The 23837-nt window shown below is 44.2% G+C and overlaps 1 protein-coding gene across 3 annotated transcripts; it reads left to right on the top strand.

Annotated features, from left to right (window-relative positions):
- Positions 1–2895: 2895 nt before the first annotated feature.
- CREBZF (CREB/ATF bZIP transcription factor) lies at positions 2896–10498 on the top strand. Of its 3 annotated transcripts, none has more exons than XR_003856839.1 (4): positions 2897–4344; positions 4580–4654; positions 5635–5705; positions 8830–10498. XR_003856839.1 is itself a non-coding variant. In XM_029602240.1 (2 exons), exons 1-2 carry the CDS (start codon positions 3374–3376, stop codon positions 4593–4595), a joined length of 987 nt encoding a protein of 328 aa, XP_029458100.1. In that variant the 5' UTR covers positions 2896–3373; the 3' UTR covers positions 4596–10482. The 3 variants fall into 3 exon arrangements, 1 of the variants encoding a protein (XP_029458100.1); XR_003856838.1 differs by having other exon boundaries at positions 5635–5733; XM_029602240.1 differs by having other exon boundaries at positions 2896–4344; positions 4580–10482.
- Positions 10499–23837: the final 13339 nt, after the last annotated feature.

The following is a 23837-nucleotide window of genomic DNA, read 5'->3' as shown; positions in this document are numbered from 1 at the left end:
CAGCAGATCCCCAATAGTTGATCTGTTATCTGTATCTCTCTCACAGGGTTAAGCACTAGCTTTCTCAAGTCTACTTGGCTGATAACTGTTTATAGACTTTTCCTTTAGGAACTTTTGAATCCCACTATGTTAGTTGCCTTGACCATGTCCTCTGACAACAGATTCCATAGGTTGATTGTGTGCTGAGTGAAAAAATACTTCCTATGAAAGAGACAAAACATCAACTATGCAGGAAGGAGCATTGCTAGCATAAGTCGAGGTTAGATGAAGATGCTACCATTTATTCACAAAGAATATCAGCATATTGTGACCTAATAGTCGAGACACAAAAAAGAATATTTTACAACTAGGATTTGATCAGTAGGTAATTGTCAGAGGGCATTATTTTACGTTATCACTATGTTAGTGTAACCGCAAGCTACCATGTGGAACACAGAAGGATGTGAATTTGCTTTGCTGATGTTTTTTGTTGAGGGCAGGAAAATCTCAGCTGGTTTCCTATCTGACACAACGATAAACGAATGTCACCATGATTCTGGTTCAAGATGGAATGAATTGGAAATAGTCTCATCCTGCGATTTTACAGTTGATTTCTAGATTTAATAATTCCTCGTGTTCTCTAAATTTTTGTTCAACAGTTGTTTTAAAAACCATTTGAAATAAGATAAGAGATGCATTTACAGCAATAGTAAATTATCTTTGAAGAAAGGATAGACACTAGAATTGAAATTTGCTAGTGAGGCCATTGTTAAAAAAAGCCCATCTTAAATACAAGAGTATATCAATTACTGCCCTATTTCCTTCCTAACTTTTTTGACTAAGGTGATAGAAAGGATGGTATTAAAGTAGTTAGAGAATTATTTGAATGACTGTGAGTTGCTCAACCAAATCCAGTTTGGATTTCAATCAGGTCTCTTACTGAAACATTGTTACTTGCCAGCACTGACAACCGCCAAAGAAATTGTTTATCTTCTTAGATATCTCAGCAGCTTTCAACACATTAAATCATGAGATTATGTTGTCTACGGTAGTAGAGCTAGGGATACACAGTAGTGTTTACAGTTGCTTCAAATCATATTTAAAAGATCTATTTATTTATTTAACTCTTTTCTATGCCGACATTCATGATACAAATCATATCATATCGGTTCACAAGGAACAGGGGGTTGTAACAATACTATTGAAGAGGAAGAAAAGTTACAATAAAACAAGGTTATGTGAAGTTGGAAACTGAAATGCGCCGGAGACAGAGGAATAACGTTGTAAACTTTACAAGGTTATACTGGAAGTGCATTGGGTTGGAAATAAGGCACTCTAAATATATATATATAGAACTTATATACAGTCATGAAACTGGCTAACAATGCGGAGTTGTGCCAGTACTGGGGGGAGGATTAGCAGGGGGTGAGGGGGGACTTACTAGGATCAAGGAGTTAGGAGGGGGGAAGGGGAAGAGGTGGGGAGAGGAGGGGAAAGAGTTATGGGAAGGCTTGTTGGAACAGCCAAGTCTTGAGTTTTTTCCTAAAGGTCACCAGGCAGGGTTCCTGTCTGAGGTCTGGTATTCCAGATGACTGGCCCCGCTGATGAGAAGGCTCGTTCTCTGGTGGATGTACGAGTGGTGGATTTGGTGGTGGGGGCGTGCAGGGTTCCTTTATAAGCCTCTCTTATAGGTCTTGTAGAAGTGTGCAGTCGTAGTGGGATATGAAGGTCGAGTGAGTGCTGATTGTGTAAGGTCTTGTGAATAATGGTGAGAGACTTGTGTAGGATTCTGAAGCTTAAGGGGAGCCAGTGGAGATTCCTGAGGATGGGTATGATGTGATCTCCTTGGTTGGTGTTTGTCAGGATTCTGGCGGCCGCGTTCTGGAGCATTTGAAGGGGTTTGGTGGTATAGGTGGGGAGACCCAATAGGAGGGCGTTGCAGTAGTCTATCTTGGAAAATAGAGTGGCCTGGAGGACCGTCCTGAAGTCATGGAAATGGAGGAGTGGTTTAAGTTTTTTTAGAATTTGTAATTTGTAGAAACAGTCCTTGGTTGTATTGTTGATGAATTTCTTTAAGTTCAGACGGTTATCTAGTATCACTCCGCGGTCTCTTACTTGGGTGACCATGGTGGTGCAGGGGGACGGCAGTGAAAATTCAATGTGATCAGGGGAGATGAGGAGGAGTTCGTGGTGGCTGAGTTGAAGACTAGATTTAGGCTGGTTACAATAAATGACAGTTTTTCATCATGGTTCTCTTTAATAACTGGCATACTACAAAGTTCAACCTCAACTGCTTTTTTCAACATATGTATGGGAGACCAATATGTTGTCAATTGGCTGATCTACATCTTGACTATAAATTAAATTACATGCAGATGGCATTCAATTTGCATTTTCCATTGGGGACTCAATCGAGGCTGCTATCTCCAAGTTAAATAAGATCAAAAGCAGTGGGAATTGGTTACAGGCAAATAAGCTTGCATTAAACAGTAGTAAGACAGAAATATTGCCAGTAGCAAGATGCCTAAAAAATACGCTAGAGTTCATAGAAATCACGGGTCAATGATTTCTGACTGCTACCCAAATAAGAAATTTAAAGATTATTTTTTACATTACTTTTTCTTGTAAGCACTATGCTGCAACGGTGGCGCAAAATAATTTCTATAAACTGCATATAACGTGGCAATTGAGGCTGTTTTTGACCTTAGATGACTTTCAGACTGTAATGCATGCGAAAGTTTACACTACTGCAGCCTAAAGCCTCTTAAAACTATTCACAAACTAAATAATGGGGAGGGGATAACGTGCATTGAGCGCCACCATTACTCTCACCCCTCCTCCTAACAATAACTTGCCGAGAAAGCAGGGACTGGCGCTAGAATATTAATTCTGAAACGACCGTAGAAGAAATTCATTTCCGGATCTCGCGATACTAAAAGGGACTGGGTGGGATCGAGCGTCGCAGACTCCCGGATGTTGCGGATAGGAGAGCTTTAGGACGGACGTTAAGTGAGCTGGATGCACGAGAGCAAAAGCTTTGTGGCGGGTACTACCATCTCTGTTGCTCTTCGGCCTTTAGCCGTGCTTCGAAACGAAAATTTAAATACAAGGGAAACGTCAACTAGCTGCGAAAAAAAAAAAGCCAACAAATAAACGGCGATTTCCAACTTGTGGCAGGCCGTAGGCCGCGGCCCAGAAAACATTTCTGCCTCGGCAGCTCTTGAGAGTTCAGCTTCGCTGGGGCGTGCTTGGAAGAGGCCTAAGGTCCCCGAAATCACCTGTAAGAGACGGTGCTGGCGGTAGTAACTGATCGTCGGGGGAGGCAGCGGCCCTGGCCTGGTGGGTGCTTTCACTGCCCGCCTTGGCCGGATCCTCGAGCTGAGTCATCCAGGCCATGCGCCACAGGTTCCGAGAGAGGGCCGCGGCGGCAAGTGCGGTTGCGCGCAGCTCGCGCCGACTGAAGATGGCGCTGACGTCGGACGCGTGCCCGGCCGGGGGCTCTTTGGGCGCGCGCCGCTGCCAGCCGGTGACCAGTACCGGCAGCTCTTCGAGCTCGTTCTCGGCCGAGGAGACCGTGGAAGAGAACCAAGATGGCGGGGTCTCCAGCGGCGCCGAGGACCTGCCCTGCGTGGAGGGAGGCCGGGGCGAAGGCGAGGCGGACTCGCTCTGTGGCCTGGAGCTCGACGACCTGCTGAGCCAGGGTGGACACGGTGACTGGGACGTGGGCTTGGACACGCAGTTCCCCGCTGACTTGTGGCCGGGGACCAGTGGCGTCTCTGGTCTGAAGGCGGACCGGGGTCCCTGCGGGCAGAGCGAGCTTTCGGATCTCCTGCGACACTTGATGGGCTGCGGGCTAGCACTGGAGAGCGGCGAGTTGGGAAGAAGCGGGAAGAGGAGCAGCAGCAGCAAGCTTGGCCTGGGCGGTGCGGCTGGTGGAGCCAAAATAAACAAGAACGCGGTGGCTGCCAGACTTAATCGTCTGAAGAAAAAAGAATACGTAATGGGGCTAGAAACGAAAGTGAATTGTTTGATGTCGGAGAACCAGGAGCTGAAGGAAGAAAACAGGCAACTGGGCAGACGGGTGAAGGAGCTGGAGGAAGAGACTCGTTACCTGAAAGCGGTTCTTGCGAACGAGAGCGTGCTGTCTCAGCTTCTTTGCAGACTCACCGGGGTAAATGGCTTGAAGCTCACCACCTCCTTGTACAGGGAGTCGGAAGCCAGCGATCACGACTACGCGCTGCCCCGCAAAAGGCTGAAATCGGAGGAAGACACTTCTGGCGGAATTTGTCTGCATGTGGACAAGGAAAAGGTGTCGGTGGAGTTTTGCGCATCCTGTGCCAGGAATGCGTGTACATCAGTTAAAATGTAGGGTCAAGTACCTGCTATCTTTTTTTCAACTTTTATATTTTGAAATGCATTGTACCGAAAACATGTAAAAAAAAAAAAACAGAAAAAAAAACTTTCTTTAAATTTGGACATCTGCAAGGAGCGAACAGATTTAAGAAAATTTCTTAAGTATTGCTTGCTCATTATTTGTTAAAGCATGTTTGACTAATGGCATCCATAGCAATTATACATTACTATTAAACTTTTCTGACAGTTTCTTTTTTAGGTGATTTCCCTGCTCTGCTCGGTTCTAGGGGTTAAAGAACAGTCCTTTTCGCCTCCCAACCTGGTAAGGATCAATATGATTACCATACATGTGGGAAATACAATACATCATAGCTGCCGCAATGATTTAACTATTTCAGAAATACCACAGGCAAGTTGTTGCGTTTATAACTAAACTATTCGTTTACGTGGCCCTATAGGATGTTTATTAAAATCCCAGAATGTATTGAGAGATGTCTGGAAACTAGGTTTCCCTCTGCCCAACACCAGCACAACAAATTATCTCTGGTTTTGGCTGTGGAGTGGGGGGGTTATTAAACCATTGAGCGCAAGGTTTTGTCCTGCCATTCCTGGATAAAGCCAAGTTCTTAAGCAAACTGCCTGATATAATTTGACACCAAATGGTCAGGGTTTGTTTTTAAAGGTTTATATAAAAGGATGGGCACTTCTGTTGAAAGAAGGTATTCCCCCTCAGCAGTTAAACATTGCATGGAATGCTATATTAAAAATGCTTCAGCATGCCCACTTTTCTGTAAATATTCAGGTTAGGTTTTTGTGACTTTCTGGCCTTATGTGTTCCTTTAAGGAACAGATTGAAGATACTGCAAAGTTAATCTAAATTGTTATATTGTGTGTAAACACTGGAGAATTAAAACTGATTTCTCAGTTTGGTTAAGAGCCAATATGGATTAATTTATCCTGAATTATAGAATGGGTTGTCAGTCACTTCTGTTTCAAATGCATTGGAATATTGTATAATATGTGAATATAAAAAAAATGTAAAGTGAGGTTTTACAAAGAATGAAAACTTTGAAAGCTGCAATTGTAAATTCACTATGAAGTTATTATTTTTTGAAGTGATTGGGATGCTATTCATGTTTGGTCTGCATAGAAACAGCTCATAAAGACTGTTTTTTTTCTAACTTTCAGTTATGAAATGAGCCTTAATTTTGAAAGGCTAATCCTTTTTATATTGTTTGTGAAACCTCACTGTTTGACAATGTATATGCGTATTTAGCATCCCTGTTTTTTTTTATGCTAAAGTGGATTCAGCTGTGTTGGGGCAGAAGACACGGGACCAGCTGCTGGCCACGTTTCCTGCTTTATTGTAAAAGGTAGTATAAGAAATGGGTAAAACAAGAGGTAATGTCAGGGCTTCTGCTGTGTATGTGTGTATTTATGTAAAAATACAGCAGTCATTAGGAACTAATCCTACCATTCCAAAGATTTAAGATAACCTTTCACATCTGGTTTTATTTTTGTGTGGTCCTTGGAATACACCCCACTTTTGCACACCAGCAAAAGTGTTGTGTGAATGCTTGACTTAGAATGTGATTGTACAGGATTGTGTACTGGTTATTGAATCACATTTAAACTGAAATAAATGAGGCCCTGGGAAAAATTCAAGATGCCTGGTTTGTCCTTGATAGGAAAGACTGATTCAATTTTTGCACATTTCTAGTTTGTTTTTTTTCAAATGTATGCAAATTATACATGCATACATACAAATGAGATACAAAGCCTATTTCTTCAGTATTCTCTATCAAAACATTCCCTTCTAGAGCTAAGATACATAATTATTTCCCCTCAGTATTAAATCTTGGAATGATTTTTTAAAACTTCAAATCTATTTAAGTTTATAGGTTCAGGAGGTCCCAAACAAACGCAAAGTTGTGGATCTGACCCCTTGGAGCTATGGAAAATGAAAGCTTATGTTAAATGTGAGAATAAACTTTTTGGCAGATTCTTCCTCCCCCCAACAGTCATACCAAAAAGTGCAAAAATGGTACATTACAATTATCTTTGGAACTTGAAAAAAATATTTTGCCCTAATTGATTCAGTTCTTGCTAATACACATTTCATTTTGCAGCTGAAATAGTGTTTGTTTTTACAAGTTCTGATTATACAGAACAAGTTCCATGACCATGTGTGCAAAGAACAGTCACCTTCAGGACACCAGTCCTATCATTTAGAAAACATTGTGCTACCCTGTCATGATTATAGATCAGACCTGTTCCATTGTTCTACTTGCTGAATGTGTTGACTATTCATTAACATTGTGAGTTAGAAGCCTTGAATTGGTAATGGTAATACTTGAACATTTTGTAACTCTTGAATAAATCTGTGATGAAACAATGGGAATAATATTGTAATAAAGTCAGATTTGTTGTCATTTCAGTTATGTGCTTAGTTTGTGCATTTTTCTGTTTTATTTATTTATTTTTTTTAATGGGCCTGCCAGTTTGGTTGCTCCTCTTGGCCACAGTCTGAAATCAACATTTCCTTTAAATCACAGTATTGTATTGTGAAACTGCATAGCTGCAATCTAATTCACATTGGCTTCAATTCTGCAAAATTCTTGAGTTGCCAAATGTGTAAAAACATTTAACATTTTGTCATGTTGCAAACATATTTGAACTGCCTTGGGATAGTCCAGATCTGATCCATGAATTAAAGCTTTGTGCTCTAATTTTTTTTTGTTTTTGCACATCTCTAAATCCAGTATGATTTGTTTAGAAAAATATTTGATAGTGTAGTACCAGAAGAACACTGACTATGTGGGAGGGGATTGAAGAAAGAATACTACATTGTGGCTATTAGGCCTTAAATCATGTCATTTTGATAAGTCTGTGAAAGCTACTATTAAAATGGATCGAATACAAACAAAAGCATCATGAAGCAAACCCCCTTATTTTATTTTTTTTTTTTTATAAGGTTTCATGTTAGTGTTTACTTTTTGTCATTCTTTTTCATGCAGTGCTTTTTTATTTGTAACTATCCTCTTTATATTGAAACTGGGATCACCTATTTCCTTCTATTTGCACTGTTGTCCATAGGGCTTTTCTTTCTCAAAATTTGATAATGAGCTTGACATCTATGCATTAAAAAAAAAAAAAAGGGCATTGACAGCTGGTATTCTGCAGCTTACAGTGTTACATAATTTAAAGACTTTAGTGCCTGGATGTAACAAAATGATTAAATCAGTTTGCCAAAATCACCACACAGCATAGTTTTCAAAGTGCATTATAGAAATTGGTGAATGAAACTTAATTACTGTTTTCATTATGACAAAATTGAGCTTACAAATAGGTATAAAGTGTGCATTTTTGCTTTAAGATAAGAATATATAGAGGAGGGTTTTTTAATCCTTAAAATTATCTAATTTGGCACTGTAAAATGATTCTAGTGCATACTAGTACAAAGCAGGGTAATTGGCTTCAGGATTCAGAGTCCTTATCACATTTTTTAATGAATTTAATTGTTACGCAGGTTTGGACTTCTGTCCTGCACATATAATGGCTTCTATCTTACTCTTGCTTTTGATTTGTGTAACTGGTTCAGTGCAGTAGAAACAGCAAACTAAAGAAATTGAGCAATGTTCTTGCTGCAGTGCCATTTATTAAAAAACAAACAAACGCCTGGTTTCTGAAGTTAGTAACATGCAAAAAAAAGGTACTTAATTGAGTAAGTTTTCATTAAGTCACTTAACGGTGAGGTGCACAAGCACTACTTGCGTAACAAAACACAACTACCCAGATAGTGTCTTTTGAAAATACAGTTATGAGTACAAAAGTACCCATGTATACTTACACCAACTATTTATTTTTGTAAAGAGTCTTCTATGGTGGGGGGAAAAACCGTGAACATAATATGCAACTAGTTTTTCCTTGTGAGCCGAACTGTCCCCAAGAATACTTATTTTTTTATACTGCAAAAAGTACACGTATAGTGAAAAACGTGCATACTTCTCTACATGGAGTAAATTTTCAGTTGGAGGGTTTTAGCAATATATCTCTGAAGTTATGCAGGTATAATGTGACTGAGCCTTTAAAAAAAAAAAATCCCATATGGTTTCTTTGCTTTAAAGATACTTAGGAAGCACTCTATGAAAATGAGGCTCTTGAGGTTTTAATTGGTGGTTGTCACTTATTCAGTTTACTGCTCCTTGAGAGAAACACAGGAATTACCACCTGCAAGTTACTAACCAGCCACAGAAAAACCAAACTGCTTGTTTTCATAAAACTTTGATAATGATTAAGGTTCTGGTAACATTGGAGGTTGCCATGTCAAGCACTTTGGGCTCTCTAGTTAGTAAATAGGACATACCAAATAGTCTCAGTTCACATTCAGTAAAAATACTTGGCCAGTGTTTGCCAGTGACCATTTGTGACTATATACGTATTTGTGTATTATACATGTTGAAAAATTAACACTTTCTTTTTCTTCTTTCTAAACAGCTTGGCAATATCTGCCAAAATGAATCATTTCCCACATCCTGTAAATGGAGAGGTGGTAACAGCAAACTCATTTTGACATCTGTCAGAAATTTGGGTATCTGCTGAAGAGAATATGATAGTGCCAACAAAGAATTCTGCTGTTCTAACGTCACTGATTAGATGAGAAGACTATGAATACATTTTAAGAATCTGGGCATTTTAATGACAAGTGGGATTTAAGAGTTTTCATGGACTAGCGTTCTTGAGTGCAGTTATCAGCAGTCTTAAGGATTGTGATCATTTCAGAGACCCAAAGACACTGGTTTCAATCTGCATAGCTCATGAATTTTTCTCCTCTGAATAAGGTGGTTGATCATACATTATAGATAACATGAAGAGATGTTTTTGGTTTGAGGTTGGGGCTTCATTAACAGTGAAGAAAGGATATAATTGTAGAGGTACTTCGTATTGTACTCCCAACATTTTTCCTTAAATTGTAGCTTTACATTTCAAAGCTTGCTGTTAATTCATTGCATTTTAAGCAAGGTTTGCAGCTATAATACTAAGCAATGAACTTTTTAGAGTCTCCCTTAGCAAGTGAGAAGTGCTAGTGAACTTGACTTGGTGCTAATTCAGAAAGTTGATCCACCTGATGTGGAGTATGGATGCATATGATTGTTTCCTCCAGTACCTGGGTTCAGCAAAATTGGAAACACTTTAACATTCATACACTTTTGGCAGAACAAAGGTAAAATCAGTTGTCTTCATTGTAAATATGTTGCCTCAAGGAGTGGTAAATGTGACATAGATTAACTTTTTTTTTTTTAGAAGAATTAGGGGGGGGGGGGTTTATCTTAAACATTATATAGCAGCTGCAGTAGGAAAATTTATTTAAAAAAAATTAGCAGATGGAAATAGAAAAACATCAAGATTTAAATTGCATACGTATATCAAAAGAAATCACTTACCAGGTCAAGATAGAAAAATAAATAAGGTACCAATCACAGGGAAAAGTGCTAAACATTCTCTGTCCCAAACAAAAGCTATTTGTTCATATCCCTCTCCCCAATGGTGAGGCTATGAGTTCTTAATATTTGCATGAAGTATTTTTAGGCCTTTATCCTTTGTTTTATCAAAATCATGTGCCTTTCTTACTTTGGTTTATATTTTTAATTTTTGAAACGATGATTTTGCTTTGACCTATTGACGGGAGTAAGCTTTGGAAGCTAGTTAGAAATAACATTCAACAACAAGTTGTAACTGAATGTGTTTAGAAGTTGAAAGTTGTAACTGCTACTTTTTTTTTTTTTTATTTGGCCACCTTTCCAAATGTTGCTGAAAGCAGCTTATAGTATTGAAATTCAAGCACAATAAGTCCATGCCCAAAAGGACTTACAATCTAAGTGGGTACCTGAGTTAACGGGAGGTCGTGACTTGTCCAGTGTTACAAGGCATATCGGTAGGGGAAGTGTTTTCTCACTACTATTTGTAAATCAGCTTGCTGTAGAACTGTGAATATGAAGAGGAGTCAATAAGGTGAATTTAAGCATAACAAAACAGCCTTATTTGATTCCCTGTTGTGGTATGTAGCTGAAGAGTAGATTTGGGGAATAAGATTTAAAAAAAAAAAAATGTATGTACCATTTATTATATAGAAATAAGTAGTAAAGGAAGGTTAGAAATTACAAAAGATGAGGAATAACAGCCAGGACACATGCAAGTTGATTTCTGCTGAATGGGTATCACTGTTGCTGTAGAGTTAGTAAAACCATTCCTGTGAAGTTACTAGGGAAGTGAGTTTTAGGTTAAATTCTATAGTAAATAATGGAAATTTATTTTGTAGGAGTAAGCATTTATTTACAAGTTGTATCCCATTTTAAAATGAATGCATGTTTCTTGAAACATTTATTTTTTCCTCCTTCCAAATTGAAATCCAGGTGGATCCTTCCATGAGATGCGAATAAAAAAAATTATGAATAGTAAATTTGTAGTGCAGTTAGTTACAGCATTAGTGACTTCTCTTGTTTGCATAACTCCTAACAAGGCTTTTGCAGAAAATTTTCTATTTTGAGAATGTGCCTTAGTACCTTACTTGTAAGGACAATTATGAGTTTATATGTAAACTACTACTTGAAGTGCTTTTGAGGCACTACAGTGTTCCATGGACTGTGACAGGAGCATGCAATTTTAACCAATTCACTGCCTAGAGTCATACCTTGTATATCACATTTAATGTGATCAAAATAGAGACAAAGCCAAAATGTGGTCAACATAAGACTTGTCATTGTGGGTCAGACCAAAGGTCCATCAGGCCCAGTATCCTGTTTCCAGCAATAGCCAATCCAGGTCACAAGTACCTGGCAAGATCTCAAGCGGTAGATAGATTCCAAGCTGCATATCCCAAGAATAAGCAGTATTTCTGCAACTCTATCTTAATGGTTAATGGACTTTCCCTCCAGGAACTTGTCCAAACCTTTTTTTTAAATGCAGCTATCCTAAATAGTTTTTACTACATTATCTGGCAATGTATCCCAGAGCTTAATTATGCATTGAGTAAAAAATATATTCTCTTATTAATTTTTAAATGTATTACCTAGTAATTTAATTGTGTGTCCCCTGGTCTTTGTACTTTCCAAAAGAGTAAACAAAGTAGAATGGAACAAGTAAATGTTAATCACATCTCCCTCAGCTGTCTCTTCTCCACGTGGAAGAGTCCTAACCTCTTTAGCCTTTTCTTCAGAGGGTTATTGTTCCATCCCCTTTATCATTTTGGACACTCTTCTCTGTACCTCTTCTAATTCTGCTATATCTTTTTTGAGATGTGATGACCAGAACTGCACCCTATACTCAAGATGACTGATAGAATCATTATGGTATTGTTTCATTCTCCATTTGTTTCCTAATCTCTAGCATTCTATTTGCTTTCCTGGCTGCTGCTGCACACTGAGCAGAAGATTTCAACATATTTTCAACAATGATACCTAGATCCTTTTCCTGAGTGGTAACTCTTATAGTGGAACTTTGCATTGCATAGCCATAATTTGGGTTATTTTTCCCTAAGTGCATCACTTTGTGCTTGTCCAAAATAGCAAACTTCAAAATAGACATTTTAAAGATTTTTGTAAAGGAGCCTAAAACTATTGGTTATAATTTTGTTATAGGACATGGGTAGAATAGCACTGTTCATCTCAACCCAGTCTAAGCATGTTAGAAACCAATTTGATAGCACATACTCTTTTTTGTAGGTTGTTTATTTTTAATGGACTGTAGTAAGAGCTGTTCTTGCTATTAAGTTTGAAAAGGGATCCATCCTGCACAAAGATATTAATATAAGGGTCCTAAGGTCTCTGTAACCCATGTTGTGCAGACACACCACATCCCGGGGGGCGGGGGTGCAAAAATACTTCATTTGTAGATGTCTGGATGCTAGCCCCCACCACCTCTGCTGATAGGCCAATGTAACAGACTTTAAACGTGCTTAAGAGAGCAGTAGTAGGATGAAAGGCTGGGTAAAAAATGGGGAGCCAGGGCCTAGTTTTGATTGAAGTTTAGACATTTTTACTTGCTCTTCTGTCCAAAGTGATAGAAACCCAGAGATGAAGATAACTAGGTAGACTGTCCAGGCCAGTTGAGCCTTATGTTCTGTCATCGGCTATGTTACTACATAAAATGCAGCTTGTGCTCATCTACACAATAGTTAAAACATTTGATCTGGGGTATGTGTTCAGGTCAAAACTGGGAAAGAACACACTAAAGCCTATTTAGATTTATCAGGGGTTCTTAAATCCATAGGTCTGCCCTAATAACACTCATCCCAGCATACTTCAAGCATTGGAAGTCTTTGTTTGAAGTAAGGAGGTATTGTAGGCACCTTGGAGGAGGATCTTTGAATTTTAAAATAGCACTTTAAAGATATGGCTAAAAAAAAAATAAGGAGCAAATGCGCAAGAACAAATACAAGGCATGACACACAAGTCACATCCACAAATATAAAATAGTGTATCAAGAGTAGCCTAGTGGTTAGAGCAGTGGGCTATAGACCAGGGTTCAAGTCCTGCTGTTGCTCCTTGTGACGTTGGGCAAGTCACTTTACCCTCCATTCCTTCAGGTACAAACTTAGATCGCAATTTGCGCTAATACCTATGCGAAGCACTATCTTTGCGCAAATTGCGATAACTTTTTCACACTTTGCGATAAGTGCCAGAATTTTATTTCCTACATACAACCACGGGGGGGGGGGAACCATGTTTAGTAGTTTTAAGCTCCTGGAGAGCCAGCCAAGCTATCGGGGCTGAGAGAGTGAGAGACTAGCCATAATGCCCTCACACTAGATAGGTATTTATCTCTCTATGGGAGGCCCACCTAGTCACTCGAGGTGAGGTTTAGTTAGTAGTGTAGGGGTTAGGGGCCACTTTGACATTCAAAATGAGACGTACGAACAGAACAGTGCTCTCTTGTGAAGATTTGATGACCTTTGGAATGAGGAAACTCACCCAAAGATGAGATTTCTGCGATGGACACTCTACCTGGGTAACATCAAGCTAGGTTGAGAGAACACTACACAAATCTCATCTTTGGGTGAGTTTCCTCACTCCAAAGGTCATCAAATCTTCACAAGAGAGCACTGTTCTGTTTGTATGGCTCACTTTGAATGTCAAAGTGGCCCCTAACCCCTACACTACTACCTAAACCTCACCTCGAGTGACTAGGTGGGCCTCCCATACAGGCCGATTCAGTACAGTGGAGCGCACTGTTAGCCTGCTCTTGGACATGCGTTTTCCCTTACCCCTTATTCAGTAAGGGGAGGAAACCGCGTGTCCAACCCGCGGCACCTAATAGCGCCTTCAACATGCAAATGCATGTTAATGGCACTATTAGGTATGCGAGCGGGATACAGAAAGTAAAATGTGCAGCCAAGCCGCACATTTTACTTTCAGAAATCAGCGCCGACCCAAAGGTAGGTGCTAATTTCTTCCGGCACTGGGAAAGGGCACAGAAAAGCAGTAAAACTGATTTTCTGTGCATCCTCCGACTTAATATCATGGCGATATTAAGTCGGAGGTCCCGAAGGTTGTAAAGAAAAGAAAAAAATTTAAATTGAGCCGGCTGCTGTCGGGCCGAAAACTGGGCGCTCAATTTTGCCGGTGTCTGGTTTCCGAGCCCGTGGCTGTCAGCGGGCTCGAGAACTGACGCTGGCAAAATTGAGCGTCTGCTGTCAAACCCGCTGACAGCTGCCGCTCCGGGTCAAAAGGAGGCGCTAGGGACGTGCTAGTGTCCCTAGCACCTCCTTTTTCCCCGTTTCTACCGCACCACCTAATTTGTATACTGCATCGCCTGCACTGGCCAGGGGCCGGTGCGCGTGCCGGGAGAGCGGGCGTTCGTCTACTCTCCCGTGGACTTTACTGAATCGGCCTGTTAGAGAGACTAGTCTCTCTTGCGCACTCTCCAGGAGCTAAAAATCACGTCTTTACGCAAATGAAAAAGGTTAAAATTTGCATTAAAGCCGTGCGATATGGCTTCGCAAAACTGTGAGCCCAGCCCACTTGGCCAAAATTCGTGCCCCAATATCCACCCCTTTTTCTCATTTGCATCGCACCAAAGGTTAGGGTGCTTTCGCATGCGTTAATGGCGGGTTTTGCATGCGAAAACGCCATATAGCATTTTGATAAATGACCCCCTTAGATTGTAAGCCCTCTGGGGTTAGGGAAATACCTACAGTCCATGAATGTAATCCACTTTGAAGTGTTGAAAGTGTGAAAAGTGTAATATAAAAAAGAAAATACTGTAGAAAAGGATCTGAGTTATACAGACAAACTCAGTATATGTCAGCAGTGTTAATGGTTAACCCTTCTTCCCCCCCCCCCCCCTCCTTAAATAGATACCTAATGTATTCCAGCTTAGAGGTTAGTTTTTAACAGGACTACCAGTATATAAATCATGTGAAGAACTCTTATCTCTTCAATGTTTATAGGGCCTTTCAAATAAGGGTTTTGGAAAAAATCTGGAGGAAAGGAGCAAAAATGATTGAAGGCCTAGAAAATGATGGGGATCGTTTGAAGGTGATGGTAAAAAATGAATTCATGGGTCATTTTAATAGTTTTCAAATACTTAAAGGTTACAGTGAGGACCTCAGTCCTATGTACAGGGAAAAGGATTACTAGTACTTTGCTTAAATAGTAGCAGGTGAAATTTAGGTCAAATGCCAGGAAGGGCTTTCAAAGCTAAACACTGGAACAGGTTACTGGTGTGAGTTAGGGACATGGTTGAATTACCATCCCTAGAGGTTTTTAAGAACAAGTTAGATTAGCATTTATCTGGGATGCTACAGATACAGTGGATAGCATTTGGTGACAGAATAGGCTAAAAAAAATCAAATCTTTGAGGGCTGCAACCAGGTCTAGTTTTTCAGTGTAATTAAAGTATGCAAATTAACCTGATTCTTTGACTAAGTTCAGGCAGATATATCTGAATATTTATTGTGGACATTTTTTTTTCATAGGATTCAAAGATTTAAAAATAAAAAGATTGTGGGTCTAAGTTATAATTGGTGCCAAAAACAAATGCTTCATGCAGTTGTCCTGGGTTGGGTCCTGAGCAGACCAGTTTTTAACAACTGAAGCATAAGCAAACCAGGCTGCTATGGTTTTAGAATCTAAGCTGTTCATATGTTGTAAAGGAAGCAGCTGAAATATTTGGGAACATTTCTTGGACTGCTCTTTAAAACTTGCTGTATGGAAAAGAACCATTTTTTTCCTTGAAGTGCAATACTAGTTTTCAATAAATTGATTTGTGCAAGTTTTATAAAACTAGTGACTTTTATTTTTTTATATTGGCTGGATTCATGTGGGATATAGTGGTATATTGCAGTGAAAGACTTATCTGATTCAAAGAATATTTGTCTGATTTTTAGCTCTGACCTGGAGCTGGTGACTCTTAATGAAATGTATCATAAGGAGTGCATATGGTTACCTGGTTCCCTGTACGTACCAGGATCATTCCAGCAGATGGAGTTAGAACCAAAAATTCCCAGGGGAGGACCTATATAGCCTCGCCTCCCTTGCCTCAATCCTCAGTATAGTTCTAACTCCAGCAGATTGAGCAGGGGACACGGTGGTCCCCAGCACTTTTCTAGTTTTATTTTCTCTTTTGAGGGATCAATTAAATAATATTAGATAAAGGTTTTCTTCTAAGGGATAGGTTCTGTAGTGTTCTGACAGGACCACTCCGTTCAAAGAGAGACACTGTTTTCCAGTCAGGAACTTGCTGACAGGCTGTGTTTTTTGCCTGTCACTTTATTTTTCTCTTTGTTTTTCCTCTTCCTTGCCCGGCTACAGTGTGGTAAGTGTTGTTTTTATTTTATTTACAGTCGTTGGGAGGAACAGGAATTTGTGAGGGGTGAAGTTGGTAGTGCCGACCGCTCCCCCCTAGCCCCGGAGTTTGTACTCCTCCCCTTCGGGGAGTGATTGGAGTCCCGCCCTGCAGCTCTGCGACGACACATTCCCCGGAGCTGCTTACCGTCGGGACGGCGCTTTCCCCGACGGTCTCTTGGGGACGGTGAGGGGTCCGGAGGCCGGATAGCTCTATTGCTTCGCCGCTTCAGTTGTTGCCGCGCGCCCCAGCCACCCCTCCTCCTCCCTCCTGCTGCGATGCAGAGATCGCCTAGCTGCTCCGGAGCTCGGCAAGGGGTTCAGCAGCCCTCGGAGGGATTTTCTTCAGCTTTTCCTGAGGGGGGAGTATAGCTTACCTGGTGGGCAGCTTGGAGGAGAGTCGGACCGCGCCGGCAGGAAGCGGCATGCCCCTTTTCCCCTCAGCGCGGGAACGGTGGCCATTTTGTTAGCTGACTCTGAGGCAGCTCTCTCTGAGGAGGACATCGACGCTCCGCTCCAGGTTTCCTCTCACAGTATGGGGTTTCTGAGCGCAACGGACCAGGGCAGGCAAGGGGACGACACCTCGGGGGGCCCTTCATCAGCACTTCCTGCTTTTTTGCCAGAATTCGTCGTTTTAATGCACAAGGCATTTTTACAGAGCAGGGATCCGAATCTTGGACATTGGGGTCCCCCTCCTCCCAAACTGACTTGCTTGACCCAGCTTTCGACAGCGGACCCTCTCTTAGGGAAGGCTTCTTTGCCCACAGGGGGTGCGGGGTCCGCTCGGCCCCCTCCCGTGGTCCCTACACCGCTGCAGCAACCGTCGGGGGATTCATGGCAGGACCCAGATGCGGATGATCCCTCCCTGGCGGCCCAGGTAGAGGGTGTCGACCCGAGGGTTCTCCGCATTTTTCAAGCAGCAGAGTTGGATGATCTCATTCCCCACATCCTGCAGGAAATGGACATCGACCCTCCTCTGGATCCTGTGGCTCAGGATCCGAAGATTAAGAAAGGGGTCCCTCCTCTAGCGGGCTTGCGACCCCTAGCGAAAGCTTTTCCCACGCATCACAATATCTTGCAATTGATTTCAAGGGAGTGGGATACTGGCGATATCCGCGGTCACGAAGCATACCACCATCCCGGTCACGGGTGGGACGGCGTTGAAGGATGTCCAGGATCGCAAGCTCGAGGTGTACCTCAAGCGTATCTTCGAGGTCTCAGCGTTGGGGATGAGGGCTGCTATCTGCAGTTCCCCTAGCACAGCGAGCAGCTCTGCGTTGGGTACAGCAGCTTCTCACATCCCAATCTTTGCCACAGGCAGAGACTATTCAGGCTGATAGACTTGAAGCGGTGGTTGCCTATGGAGCTGATGCTTTTTATGATCTGTTAAGGGTTCTCGCTCGATCCATGGTGGCGGCGGTGTCCGCTCGCCGTCTTCTATGGCTTCGCAACTGGGCGGCAGATGCTTCGTCCAAGACTCGCCTGAGTTCTCTTCCTTTCAAGGGCAGATGCCTGTTTGGGGAAGATTTGGATCAGATCATCAAATCTCTTAATGAGAATGCGGTGCACAAGCTACCAGAAGATCGTCCACGTTCTTCTAGATCTTTTTATTCCTCCAGGAACAGGTACCGGAATCAACGGAGGTCGCGTCCTGCCAGACAGCAAACACCTCGAGCGCCTTCTACACGATCACACACCTGGAACCTGTCCTTTCATGGACGCCGCCACGGTAAGGATACTCAAGGGGCAGGTGTCTCCTCAAAAGCTTCACAATGATGCCAGAGGGTCCCACGAGGGGATCCCCCACTTGGGGGGTCGCCTTACTCTCTTCTACAAAGAGTGGGTCCAAATTACGTCGGATCAATGGGTGCTGGACATCTTAAGTCAAGGCTACGTATTAGATTTTGTACACGAACCCCAAGACCGTTTTCTGTTTTCTCCTTGCGGTTCCCGCCTCAAACAATTAGCAGTTCGACAGACTCTCTATCGTCTGCTACAGCTGGGGGCGATAGTCCCGGTAGCGGCTTCCGAACTGGGAAGAGGACATTATTCGGTCTACTTTGTGGTTCCCAAAAAGGAGGGCACGTTTCGACCTATCCTGGATCTCATGTCGGTCAACAAGTGTCTCAGAGTTCCTCGTTTTCATATGGAAACACTCCGGTCAGTGTTAGCAGCTGTGCATCCGGGAGAATTCTTGGCCTCGTTGGACCTTACAGAAGCATACCTTCACATTCCGATCCATCACCATCATCAGCGCTTCTTACGCTTCAAGATTTTGGGACAACATTTTCAGTTTCATGCTCTCCCCTTTGGCCTGGCGACGGCTCCGCGAGTCTTCACCAAGATCATGGTGGTGGTAGCGGCGGCGCTCCGCAGGGAGGGTATCCTAGTACATCCCTATCTAGACGACTGGCTCATTCGAGTGAAGTCGAGGGCGCAGGGCTACCGTGCTGTCGACAGAGTGGTACAGCTTCTTCAATCTCTGGGATGGATCGTAAATTTCTCAAAGAGCAAACTGATACCGTCCCAATCGCTGGTTTTTCTGGGAGCACACTTCGACACCAACCAGGCCAAGGTGTTTCTGCACCCGGACAGAGCTCTGGCTCTACGCGCTCAAGTAACCGGTTTTATGGCTCTCGTCGCTCCCACGGCATGGGACTATCTTCAGGTACTGGGAACCATGGCTTCAACCATCGATTTGGTACCGTGGGCCTTCGCTCATCTCCGACCTCTCCAGAGGTCCCTACTTTTGCGATGGAACCCGGTGTCGAGAGATTTTCAGGCAGTGCTGCCCATTCCGAGTGTTGTCTTGAGCAGTCTACAGTGGTGGCTGGACCCTCAACGATTAGCTCAGGGAGTGTCTCTGCAGAACCCGAATTGGGTGGTCGTCACCACGGATGCCAGCCTCACCGGCTGGGGGCGGTTTGTCAAGACAGGTGTCTCCAAGGCCGATGGACGGTAGATCAGTCCACTTGACCCATCAATCGGCTGGAGACCAGGGCAGTCCTTCTAGCGCTGCAGGGGTTCTACCCACTGGTACGCAGTCGAGCGGTTCAGATTCTCTCGGACAATGCGACCACCGTGGTGTATATCAATTGCCAAGGGGACACCAGAAGCCATCTAGTCTCCTTGGAGACCGACTTGATGGTGTGGGCGGAGCTACACTTGCAGCGTCTAGCAGCTTCGCACATAGCGGGCGTGGACAACGTGCAGGCAGATTTTCTCAGCCGGCAACACCTGAATCCAGTAGAGTGGGAACTCTCAGAAGACGCAATGCGGAGGATAATACAGCGTTGGGGGAATACCCCATGTGGATCTAATGGCAACCGCGACAAATGCAAAGGCCGCCCGTTTCTTCAGCTGCAGGCGAGAGCACGGCGCGGAAGGAGTCGACGCACTAGTTCCTCCCTGGCCTCGACAGTGTCTTCTGTATGTCTTTCCTCTGTGGCCTCTAGTGGGCAAGGTCATCTGACGGGTGATCCTAGTTGCACCAGAGTGGCCTCGACGTCCATGGTTTGCAGATCTTCTCAATCTGGCAGTGGAAGGCCCGCTTCGACTCAGTCACCTATCACGTCTCCTTCGCCAAGGGCCAATATTTTTCAGAAGGCAGATCGCTTTTGTCTTGCGGCCTGGTTTTTGAGAGGCGCCAATTAAGAAGGCGCGGATATCCAGAGTCTGTCATCTCGACGCTCCTGAAAGCTAGGAAGACTTCCACGTCCGTTACCTATGTCAGAGTATGGAAGGTTTTTGAGGAATGGTGTGAGTCAAAGATGATTCTGCCAACGCAGGCCTCAGTAGCGCATGTGCTTTCCTTCCTACAGGCGGGTCTGGATTTGGGCCTGGCCTATAATTCTCTTCGTGTTCAGTTAGCGGCTTTGGGAGCTTTCCTACGGAGTAATGACAGGGAGCTCCTGGCCTCACATCTGGATATTCTACATTTTCTAAAGGGGGTAAAACACTTGAAACCTCCCATTAGACCGCCTTGTCCTTCATGGAATCTCAATTTGGTACTCCGGGCTCTATGTGCACCGCCTTTTGAGTCTCTGAGTTCGGCCACACTCAAGGATGTCACCCTTAAGACCATTTTCCTGGTGGTGATCAGCTCAGCACGTCGGATCTCTGAACTACAAGCTCTATCATGTCGGGAGCCATACCTTCGTTTCACGCCAGGGGGAGTATCCCTGCGGACAGTTCCATCTTTTCTGCCGAAGGTGGTCTCGACTTTCCATCTCAACCAATCGATAGAGCTTCCGTCATTTGTATCCTCTGATTCTTCTGACCTGCGTCGGTTGGATGTCCGACGTTCTTTGATACATTATTTGGAGGTCACTAATGAGTTTCGACTCTCCGATCATTTGTTTGTCCTTTGGTCGGGACCCAGGAAGGGTTGCATGGCATCCAAACAATCAATTGCTCGCTGGCTGAAAGGAGCGATTATAGCCGCATACATCGGAGTGGGTAAGTCTCCACCTTTAGCTGTTAAGGCGCATTCTCTACGCGCTCAAGCGACGTCGTGGGCGGAAAGTTCTGCAGTTTCTTCTCAAGAAATTTGTAGGGCGGCCACATGGAAGTCTCTCCACACTTTCGCAAGACATTATCGTCTAGACATTTGCGCGCCGTCTCACGGTCAGCTTGGAGACAGGGTCATACGGGCAGGGCTGTCCGACCCACCCATGATGGGGAAGCTTTGGTACATCCCGTCTGGAATGATCCTGGTACGTACAGGGAAAAGAAAATTATTCCTTACCTGCTAATTTTCGTTCCTGTAGTACCATGGATCATTCCAGACCCCTCCCTGGTTTTGGGGGTTCTTTGTGGGCCATCCCTGCTTTCCTGTCTTCACAATATTTTCATTCTGTATCTCTAGTTATTGCGAGCTGTGTCTTTGAACATAGTGCTGTTTGCAAGTTCTCAGTTACAGTTTTTTGAGTACAAGTTACTTGCTGTCACTTACAGCTGTTTTTTTCTCTATTTTTGAGATTAATTGATCCCTCTGGTTCTGTCTCTTCTCGTCTTGGCTTTGCTACTCTAGTTACTGAGGATTGAGGCAAGGGAGGCGTGGCTATATAGGTCCTCCCCTGGGAATTTTTGGTTCTAACTCCATCTGCTGGACAGGGAACATAACCCACCGTCGGGAATGATCCATGGTACTACAGGAACGAAAATTAGCAGGTAAGGAATAATTTTCTTATAAATCCCTTTGAACATTGTTTTAGTTACCTGGATAAATTCTACAGCTGGAAATTGCCTTTTCCTCCATAGCTGTACATGCACTATTTCATAACTTTCATCCTTTTTAGCTGTGGGTTAGTGGAGGCAATGTATACACAGGGATTGTGCTTTGAAGTGCCTGTGGGTGTTAACTCCAGATTCTCAAACTAAATTTTTATTCTCCCAGCTTGGTCAAGGCATACACAATGCAGGGAAAGTGGTTTAAGGACATCCTCAAGGCTAACAAAGATGTGCAACATGAATTAAGTGTTTGCTACAAGCATTTCAGCACTTAAAAATCCTACAATGACAATAGGAGATAGAAAAGGGTAAGCAACAGAACCATGCTATGGACTGAATTGACAGCCTAAGGCTTCCCATCCTATTTGGCAAAATCAGGCCAGGTTCTGACAGTCTGTTGATCCTGGATCCACTGTCTTCACAGTTATAGTTAAGGTAGTTATAGAACTAGTTGACTGATTCTGGTATTAATGTTGACAGTATTTATTTATTTTGAACATTTCTAACCTGCAAGTCCTAAAAATTACTTGCTTTAAGTAAGTAACTAACATAAAAGAAATATACATTCCCTGTACGTACCAGGATCAGTCCAGACGGTGGGTTATGTCCCCCGTCCAGCAGATGGAGTCAGATCAGAGCTCGAGAGTGTCACCTCATCTACCAGCGCACCCTCTGCTGGAGCTCAGTATCTTTCTGACTCCAGCAGATGCGAGTTGGGGAATTCAGTGCTTCCCCAGTGTGACAGGTTTTTGGTTTATTTTCGTTCTATTAACAGTTCTTCCTGTCATTTTGTTGTGTCTTTAACAATTTGGATCAAGTTAAAAAAAAAAAAGTTGAAAAGTAGTTTAATTTCTGAGGAGGCGTGCTTTCCTCTGCTCTGCCTCCTTCTGCGCTTTCCTCTCTATACTTCGGGGTAAGTGTGGTTTTTTTTTTCTTTTCAGCTGTTTGCTTTGTTGTTTTGGTCGGCTTTACCGGCCACTGAGCACTTCGGTCCCGCGGCCCGGCAAACTTTCTCGCGGGCCTGGGCGCGCCGGCAGGGGGATTCCCGCTGGTGCAGGGGGACTCGTCGGGTAGGGAGAGGCCTTTCGGCCCCCCCGTGGTGCGATCTTGTTTTTCGGCCCCCCCCCGAGGCTTTGCTTTTCGCCGGCACGGCTATGCCGCGATTCTCCCGGTGGAGACCCGGGGTCTCGCTTTTCGCGGGAGGGACTCTGCCCCCGGTGCCTTCCCGATGGGGAAGGTGAGGCGCACACTTCGGGGGCGTTTCCGACGCCATCCTCGCCACAGCCCGGGAAGCGTGGGCCGGCCACATCTTCGCCGAGGGCGGGAAGGGCGGCCATTTTAGATGAGGATCCGTGCGCTGCCATTTCGCCGGAGAATGAGGACGCAGTTAAGGGGCCCCCTCGCCTACACCGATGCCCCGAAGAAGGTCGGCCTGCTCATCTGCATCAGGGGGACCCGGCTGCGGCTGCTGCGCCTCCCGGGCTGCCATTTTTTTTCTCCGGATTTTATTTTAAAGCTGCATACTGCCTATTTGCAGGGCTTGGCAGATCCGGGAGGTGTTTCAGCCGGTCCCACGGCGCCTAAGGTTCCTAAACTTGCGCTCGCCCCTCCAGGGTCCCTGCCTCCGGCTGGGGCAGTTCCCGGGACCTCGGCCTTGCCATCTCAGCCACGGCTGGTAGGAGCGGCTTCCCCGTCGGGGTTTGACCCCTCGGATCCTTCGGACCCTTCGCCCCAGGAGGGACAGGCGGAGGGCGACGATCCTCGCGCCTTGCGAATTTTTCATAAGGAAGAGCTGGAGGATCTCCTTCGGCAGACCCTGCAGGAGCTGGATCTGGATCCCCCACCGGACCCTCCGGCACCGGTGGCTCCGGCGATCGCGACATCATCAAAGGGGGACCCAGTGTTGGCCGCTCTCAGACCTTGGGCAAAGGCTTTCCCAGTACATGAGTCTTTCCTGCAGCTCCTCACAGGGGAATGGGACGTCCCTGAGGCGTCGTTGAAGGTTTCCCGGGCCATGGAAAAATTATATCCCTTGCCGGAGGATTTCTTGGATTTCATTCGCTTTCCGAAAGTGGACTCTGCGGTCTCAGCGGTGACGAAAAGGACGACAATTCCCGTCACGGGCGGAACGGCCCTACGGGACACGCAAGACCGCAAGCTGGAGACGTTTCTCAAGAGGGTGTTTGAAGTTTCGGCCTTGGGAATGCGGGCCGTCATGTGTACTTCTTTGACTCAGAGGGCCAGCCTTCTCTGGGTTCAGCGGCTCTTGACGTCCCAGCAGTTGCCTCCGGAGGAAGCCGCCCAGGCCGACAGCCTGGAGTCCGCTGTTGCTTATGGGGCGGATGCCCTGTATGATCTGTTCCGGGTGCTGGCTCGATCCATGGTTTCGGTGGTGGCGGCTCGGAGACTCCTCTGGCTGCGTAATTGGTC

The sequence above is a fragment of the Rhinatrema bivittatum genome, chromosome 5 (assembly GCF_901001135.1).
Source record: "Rhinatrema bivittatum chromosome 5, aRhiBiv1.1, whole genome shotgun sequence".
Taxonomy (NCBI): domain Eukaryota; kingdom Metazoa; phylum Chordata; class Amphibia; order Gymnophiona; family Rhinatrematidae; genus Rhinatrema; species Rhinatrema bivittatum.
The sequence above is the reverse complement of the archived record's forward strand: the minus strand, read 5'-3'. Positions and strand labels throughout refer to the sequence as shown.

Coding starts and splice junctions, on each gene's coding strand:
- CREBZF (XM_029602240.1), top strand. CDS start 3,374: ATGCGCCACAGGTTCCGAGAGAGGGCCGCGGCGGCAAGTGCGGTTGCG.